The sequence below is a fragment of the Dipodomys ordii genome, unplaced genomic scaffold (genome assembly GCF_000151885.1).
Source record: "Dipodomys ordii isolate 6190 unplaced genomic scaffold, Dord_2.0 Scaffold24, whole genome shotgun sequence".
Classification (NCBI taxonomy): Eukaryota; Metazoa; Chordata; class Mammalia; order Rodentia; family Heteromyidae; genus Dipodomys; species Dipodomys ordii.
The window spans coordinates 1,925,330-1,933,844 of record NW_012267240.1 but is presented as its reverse complement, the minus strand read 5'-3'; the positions used below and the strand labels follow the sequence as shown (position 1 = coordinate 1,933,844).

Below are 8,515 nucleotides of genomic sequence, written 5' to 3'. Positions count from 1 at the left end.
ACCCTGAGAGGTTGGGGCACAGGCCCCCACCACAGGACTGTCTTCCCCTCTGATGGCCTCAGGAGAGGTGTCTGCCTGTCTACTCCCCACCTCCCGCTCTGCATCCTGCAGTCCTCCCGCCCCAGCCCAGGATCCACACAGCGTGCAGACACTCCTGCCCACATCTCTGTGAGTACAATGCACACCCACCCCTGATCTGCAACCTAGTTTCCCATCACTTCATTCACCACCATCACCCATTCAATGGAAAATGCCAGGAACACCCAATTCATGTTTCAAGTAGCATTAATTTCAGTATATTGTTGTGATTGCTAGTTTATTGTTAATCTCTTGCGCTGTTATGAGTTGGATGTTCTCAGAGCTATGTATGGATTAGAAAACACAGCCTCCTGCTGATTCCGAGGGTCAGCAGGAAGCACAAAGCCCTGAGCTGACACATGAGTCCACGAGATATCAGGGGTGCAAATTTTGTTCTCCAATTGAAGTTTATGGAGCCTACTGAAATAAGGATACTGGGTCTAAACGGTACCGTCTTGGCCATGTGGTGGATGATAGGGAATTGAGTTGAACTGGCGCCATCTTGTCTTCATGGTGGAGGCAGGAAAGTCCCACCCCCTGGTGATGGGCATGCCTGAATTCCTAGAGGCAGGGGCGGGGACTTGGACAATAGGTTACTGCACCTGCCTGTCCTGTGCTTTGAACTCATGAGACTCTTGAGTTTCCTCTGACCCTGCCCCCTAATGCTGACCCTATTAGACCCTATTAGACCCAGACCAGCTCAGGCACCATTACTCCTCCTGTCTCATTTTGTGTCTCATCTCGTGTCTCATCTCATGTCTTGTGTCTCATCTCGTGTCTCATCTCATGTCTCGTGTCTCATCTCGTGTCTCATCTCATGTCTCATGTCTCATCTCATGTCTCGTGTCTCATCTCATGTCTCGTGTCTCATCTCATGTCTCATCTCGTGTCTCATCTCATGTCTCGTGTCTCATCTCATGTCTTATCTCGTGTCTCATCTCGTCTCATCTCATGTCTCGTGTCTCATCTCATGTCTCGTGTCTCATCTCATGTCTCGTGTCTCATCTCGTGTCTCATGTCTCATCTTATGTCTCATGTCTCATTTCATGTCTCGTGTCTCATCTCATGTCTCATGTCTCATCTCATGTCTCATGTCTCATCTCATGTCTCGTGTCTCATCCGTCTCTCGTGTCTCATCTCATGTCTCATATCTCATCTCATGTCTCATCTCGTGTCTCATCTCGTGTCTCATCTCATGTCTCGTGTCTCATCTCATGTCTCATGTCTCATCTCATGTCTCGTGTCTCATCTCATGTCTCATCTCATGTCTCATGTCTCATCTCGTGTCTCATCTTGTGTCTCATCTCATGTCTCGTGTCTCACCTCATGTCTCATCTCGTGTCTCATCTCATGTCTCGTGTCTCATCTCATGTCTCGTGTCTCATCTCATGTCTCATCTCATGTCTCGTGTCTCATCTCATGTCTCATGTCTCATCTCATGTCTCATGTCTCATCTCATGTCTCATCTCATGCCTCGTGTCTCATCTCATGTCTCAGCTCGTGTCTCATCTCGTGTCTCATTTCGTGTCTCATCTCATGTCTCGTGTCTCATCTCGTGTCTCATCTCGTGTCTCATGTCTCATCTTATGTCTCATGTCTCATCTCATGTCTCATGTCTCATCTCATGTCTCATCTCATGTCTCGTGTCTCATCTCATGTCTCATGTCTCATCTCATGTCTCGTGTCTCATCTCATGTCTCGTGTCTCATCTCATGTCTCGTGTCTCATCTCATGTCTCATCTCATGTCTCATCTCGTGTCTCATCTTGTGTCTCATCTCATGTCTCGTGTCTCATCTCATGTCTCATCTCGTGTCTCATCTCATGTCTTGTGTCTCATCTCGTGTCTCATCTCATGTCTCGTGTCTCATCTCATGTCTCGTGTCTCATCTCGTGTCTCATCTCATGTCTCGTGTCTCATCTCATGTCTCATGTCTCATCTCATGTCTCATCTCGTGTCTCATCTCATGTCTCGTGTCTCATCTCGTGTCTCATGTCTCATCTCATGTCTCATGTCTCATCTCATGTCTCGTGTCTCATCTCATGTCTCGTGTCTCATCTTGTGTCTCATCTCTTGTCTGGTGTCTCATGTCTCGTGTCTCCTGGCTCTCCTCTGGTCACCATGACATCCCACTGCAGCTCTCCATGGAGTTGATCTGGTTTGTTGGTATTGTTACACAGCTCTTTCTTTGCTTTACTCCTGGCATGGCTCCATGTTCTAATAGTGGTAAGTATATTGTGGGACTGCAGGTCTTTGTGACAGGAGTCCACCTGTGGTCGCTGAATCTCCAATAAAGATTCCCAATTGGACCTCTCAAAATGTGGCTTCTCTGTTCCCTGTAACCAAGTTCTGGTGCAACTCCTAGGCCCTCACAAAGCACCACACGTGCTGTGTCAGTGAACTACCGCCCCAGCATCCATATGTCGCCCAGACTGGCCTCAGACTCACAGTCTTCCTGCATTGGCTTCCCAGGTAGCTGGGACAACAGACACACATCACCACACATCACCTCTAACCCAACCATCTAAGCAGTATTTTAGTTTCCTACTGGGCCGTGGGCCGCAGCCCCCCAAAAGATAGGGTGGCATACATCTGGTCACTTAACTCTAAGTCCATTTAGGGAGGGGTTCCCCAAATCCTCTTAGCAAAAGCCTATCTGCCTGATTCACACAGAGCAGCCTGCATCTCTGGGAAGAACAACTCCACTCATGCAGAGGTTTTCTGCATAGAAGGTATTTGCGCCTAAGGGCCAAGAATGCTTAGAAAACATGTTATCACTAATTATTCATTATTCAAGCCGAAATAGTATTTTTAAGAATTAAAACGTCACAAAACGCTGCAGAGAACAAAATCAAGTACAGAACTCACTTATTTCTGCAAAGTAACACTACTGGGGCATATTTCACATGGCATGCAATCCACTTATTTAAAACACACAACTGGTGATTTTCAGTACACTCAGAATTGTGCAACCATCTGCACAGTTCTAGAACATTCTGTCAGCTTAATTAGAAGCCCTAAGGTCCACCTTTCCAACTCTCCCTCTCCCCTGCCCAGCCCTTGGCCCCCACGGCTGTCTCCTCTGTGGTTCCCATGTTCACGTTTGCCTGTGAACGCCCTTGGGCTTGGGACTGAGCTTCACACACTTGGCATTGCGCTGTGGAGGTCAACTGTCAAGGTCAGCCGTGTTGTGAAGGTCAGCCATGCTGACCCCTCCTCACTCCTGCCCGGGACTGACCCTGTGGCTGGGGGCGCAGGTAGAATTTTGGAGCCAGCAAGCCCGCTTGTCTCTAAGGGACAGCCTCTGTAGCAAAGCCAGGGTTTTGTGCTGCAGAGCAGAGGGGGCTGGGTATACCACTGTGTTTTGGGGACCTGCCTCGGCCCACTGGAGGGACCCAGCCCAAGCTCAGCCTACACGGCTGGACCTGTGGAGGGCTGGCAGAAGGGCAGGGGTGGGGCAGAGGATGAGGGGCTGTGCGGTCAGGCCATGGCTCGCTGGGGAGCAGGCTGCTGCTCACTCACATCCGTGGCCTGCGCTGAGAGTCAGGAAGAGGCTGCGATGGAGGCAGAGCCCAGTGCCAGCTCCCCATGGAGGATGGGTGCCGTGCGCTGACCACCCAGGCTGGCCGCAGATGTCCAGGGCACAGGACCTCGGGTCTGGCTGCGTTACTGGGCAGAGATGCTAGGGCGTCTGCCCTCCTGGGCAGCAGGGAGCACACATTGTCCAGCCCCGTTCCAGAGACTGAGGCCCAGGGCTGAGTCAACACCACCCTCTGGTCACTGGTGACTGAACTATGAAGACTGGCTCACCTGTGCCCTGGCAGGACAGATGGCCAGGCCTGGTGACTGGAGCCAGCAGTGGTGGGGGAGGGGGGATAATGAGTCCTAGCCCAGGAGGTTTGTTTCTACAGCAGAGCAGAGCAAGCCAGGCCCTTGGAGCTTGGAGCAGACCCTATGCCAGGAAAGCCCTCAATAAGTCTGCCTTGCGGTCCTCTCCTGGGTGCTGGGGCCTTTGAAGGGGGCAGTCTGGGGACCAGGGGCACTGCCTCCCACAGAGAAGCCTCCAGATCCACAGCTTCCATCACCACACCTGCCTCCGGCTGCCCACTGGCCACGAAAGTGTGCAGGACCAGATATAGGCAGCTCCGTAGCTGATCAGAGCCCTGTGGACTCCAGCTGGAGGGTCCAGCCCCTCGCTGCTGGACAGACACCAGGAAGCCTGGCACGATGGCCAGCAAGACCCAAAGGGGTCCTCAGCAGGGGCCAGAGCACGAGGAAAGGAAGGAGAGTCCCTCCCTTTGCAGGTCCCGAGTCCTCCCACGACCCAGCAGTTGGCTGTGCATCTATCATCCACTTGTGCGTCTGCCATCCACATGCGCTTCTAGAATCGCACATGGTCCTGGGACCCTGTGGACAATGCAGTGTCCTCTCCCCTCAGCCTCCTCCTGAGCCAACCTGGCCTCTGGCAGCTGCCCTCCTCTGGCCTTGGCAGTGGGGTGGTAACGGCCCTACCCTGCCTCAGCCCACAGCATGCACAGCTGTGCTGGGTGGAGCCGGTAGGGGCCCCTCTCCGTGTTTGCCTCTGGGCGAGTCCCCTGCCGACTCCCAGGGAGGAGCCCAGTGAACAGGTGGAGGTGAGGCCACTCAGCTGGGCCTCGCTGACCAGGGCGTGCGGCTCGCGGACACCTGGCCTCTGTCTCCTCTACCACTGAGCCCGCCGGGAAGAGCCATGCCTTACCAGCACCGGGCAGCGGGTGCCGGGGCCCATCCGGGGCCCAGGGCTGCACGGCCCACCCACTCCTCAGGACAGAGCTTCGAGGCGCTGAGGCAGGGCTGCCTGGGCTCTGGCACGCTGTTCGAGGACGCGGACTTCCCAGCCAGCCACACCTCCCTGTTCTACAGCGAGAGGCCCAGGGTCCCCTTCGTGTGGAAACGGCCAGGGGTGAGTGGCAGGCGGAGGGCAGAGCACGGGCAGCTCTGCAGAGGCGAGGCAGGGGGAGGGCTGGGAGGGCAGACTGGGCATGGCCGCACATGCCCACCTTCTCCGCAGATGGCTTTGCCGTGCAAAGACCAAGGTGGCGCGGATGACATGTGGGCACGGCCCCTGCCACCCACTCCCAACCAGATGCCCAGGGTCCTGGGTGATGGTGATCAGAGCTTTTTCCAAAGGACACAGCTCAGGCCACATGTCCCATGGGAATCCCAGGGCAAAAACCGGAGATGGCCGGGTGTCCATCCTGTGTGTGAGGACTCAAGGGTGACCCTGAACCCCATGGAGCTGAGGATCACTGGGTGGATCTGAGCCCGGCTGGCAGATGGGGGTGCGGCTGGGAGCTCCCCACCCCCAGAGGACAGCCTGGAGGCGGAGGCCCCAGGAGGCGCCAGCTGGGGCTTGGGACGAGATGTCAATATTTGCGGCTCTCCCTCCAGCCCAGCCACAGCCCTGAACCTCCCGGGTGGGGCCCGCCTGGGAGCAGCTTCTGCAGAGCCAACTGTGTGTGCAAGGAGGGTGGGAGCTGGAGCAGAGGTGGGACTCCGTTGCTCACTCACAGCAGGGGTGGCCATAATGCCAGGGGGCTGTGGCTGGGGTCACTTTGGCCTCGCTGTCCTCTTCTTATCATTAGCGAGTGCCATCTTATTTACCTGAGGCAGTGTGCTCACCACAGCCCCTCCTCCCTGTCGCCCAGCGCTGAAGTCACGGCTGGCTGGCGTGTCTGTGTGCGGGGTGGCAGTGGTGATGTTTCTTCTTTTTCTTCTTGAAGCATTGTCTCACTTTCTATAGCCTGGGCTGGACTTGAACTCGTGATTCTCCGGCCTCAGCTTCCCAAGTGCTGGGATGACAGGGTTGAGCCACCGTTCTCAGACTGGAAACTGTTTTACAACAGCTTTTCAGGGCCAGGACCGGAGTACACAGGAGCGGGTGTGTGTGAAGTAGTGAGGTCATCATTGCTAGTTCCTACAGTTCGGCAGAGTGGGGTCTGTGTGTGCATTCATGCACATAATTATTAGATTGTATGTGCACACCCGTATGGCACATGCATGGTACATGTATGCATGTACACACATGTGCGTGAGCATACAAATGTCTCCTGTGCATGTCTCCGCATGAATGTGTGTGCGCACAGGAGTATGTGTGTGTGTACGCACGTCTGAGTATTTGCATGGGTGTATATGTGTATATACACACATGTGTGCATGCATGTCTACGCATATATGCACATGTTTGTGTGTGTTGTGTGCACAGAAGCCTTGATATATTGTATACATGTGTATGTGCATGTACATGTATATGTGTGTGTGCTATGTCTGTAAACAGATCTGTGTATCTGTGTGTGCACAGATGCCTACAGGCACAGCAAGGCACATGCTCCAGGCTCCATCTATTGGACCTCACACAGGATGCAGTGTGAAGTCCTGTGTCAGTGCTAGTTGGACATGCCGCCCTGAGCACACAGCAGCTTCGTTCTGCAGGGTGAGGTCAGGATGTTGGCAGTGTGGGCGCCCTGTGTGCCAGATGACCAGCCCACCCTGCCGGTCACAACCACCCTGCTGGCCGCGGTCACAGGGCCTCCGGTGGATGTCAGATGACCAGACCACCCTGCTGGCCACAACCACCTTGCCAGCCACAGTCCCAGGGCCTCTGGCGGGTGCCAGATGACCAGATGACCAGACCACCCTGCTGGCCATAGTCACAGGGCCTCTGACAGGTGCCAGCCACAGCCGTGGCCTGCTGGCTTATTCCAGGCCTGGCACACACACAACAGGCGCGCAGTGGCCATGCCAGCCTGCAAGTAGTGCGGGGATTCTTCCCATGGTGGGAACTGCCCGTCGGGATCCCAGGAGAGAGTTCCAGAGAAGTTGGAAGTGCAGGAGGCTGAAGCCAGGCCTGGTCACCTCTGGCCCTGGGCAGCTTTCCCTTCTGTCCAGGGTGCCCCCCAAAGAGCCGAGCTCTCCCTGCTGCTCAGTATGAAAAGAAAGCTCCAGCTCAGAGCCAGGTGAGGCAAGCCATGCTGGAGCAGGGAGCCGGAAGCCAAGGCCCCGAGGCCGCGAGCCTCAGCCCCACGGTCGGTAGGTGCTTCAGACAGTGATCGGCACTGGCCCCTGGCATAGCCGGAGCCTAGCTCCCTGCCTGCCCCGGGTGCCATCCCTCAGGGATCTGGGTGACTTCCTGCGATAGAAGAGAGCCAGCGCCAGGGCGCCTCCACTCCTCCTCCCCATCCCCGGCCCGGCCATTTCCCGCATCACACCAGGTTGCAGTCTCTGGAGGCTGCTGCCCTTGTCCCCTCCTGCATGCAGGCCTCAGGCTGCTGCCCTGGTCTCCCCTGCACCCAGGCTGCAGGTGAGTCAGAGCTCAGCCCGAAGGGCAGACAGTGTCACGGACACTCCGCCAGGCCGGCTCCATTCACCAGCCATACCCACAGTCCCTGACCTGTCCCTGCAAGGTGGCTGCAAGACCATCCCATCCCCTCTGCACCCACCCCCGGGACTGAGTGACCCTAGTCCTCTGCCCAGACTCCCGTGCACCCCTCCTGTGGACTTGTTTCCAGAAACTGTTCCATCAGTGTGGACCAGGCAGGCCGGGTCCGGGCCTCACTCCGGAGGCTGTTCCTGCTCTCTGCCCACGCTCGGGGACTGGGCCTTGGCATCCCACGGCATCTGTCACCGTGGCGGCAAGGGGCAGGGGGCATGCGGGGCAGGGGGCATGCGGGGCAGGGGGCGGGGCCCGGAAGGTGTGTGAATCACTTCTGTGGACACATCTCCACTGTGAGCAGAAGGCATCTGGCCGCTGTGGGTAGGTGGCCTCCCCAGCTCCGCCTTCTTGTCAAATAGAGTGTGCAGGGTGGGAGAGTGAGGCAGAAGGGGCGGGGGGGGGGAGGGAAGAGGGGGAAGGGAGATGCAGCCGGGAGCAAACCCAGCACTGCCTGCTCTGCTGGGAGGGAAACAGGAAACATGCTGGACAGGAGTTAGGAGGGGCTGGCACAGTGGCTCACTACTACAATCCCAGCTGCTCAGGAGGCTGAGATTGGGAGGACCATGGTCCCGGGCAAAAACTTACCAAGAGCGCATCTCAGCTGGCGTGTGTCTGCCGCGCCTGCTGCGCCAGCCTCTCAGGGGTGAGCAAAGCACTGCAGACTCTGGGGCAGAGCATGCGGTCCTGTCTGAACGATAGCGAAGGCAGAAAGGGCTGGAGGTGCGTCCCCAGTGGTGGAGCACTTGCCAGGCCAAGTTCCAACCCAGTACTGAAAAACAGTGTGGGGAGGGGGCGGTGGTGAACCCCCGCTGAGAGCTCGAAGGTGGCCCAAGCTGAGGGCAAGGACAGGAGGATGGAGGGGGGCAGGGGAAGAGGGAGATGTGAGGACCAGGGGGGGAGAATATGAGGACAGGAGGACCAGGGCTGGAGGGGGACCAGGGCTGGGGGGAGGACCAGGGCTGGGGGG

General features: G+C 56.6%; 1 protein-coding gene across 2 annotated transcripts in view; it reads left to right on the top strand.

Moving 5' to 3' along the window:
- The first annotated feature begins 4,806 nt into the window (after positions 1-4,806).
- Positions 4,807-8,515, top strand: part of Capn9 (calpain 9) — a 25,645-nt gene continuing 21,936 nt past the window's right edge. For both annotated transcript variants that reach the window (XM_013014636.1, XM_013014635.1), the window contains exon 1: positions 4,807-5,019. In XM_013014636.1, the coding sequence (XP_012870090.1) occupies positions 4,807-5,019 (213 nt within the window). The remainder of the gene's footprint in view (positions 5,020-8,515) is intronic.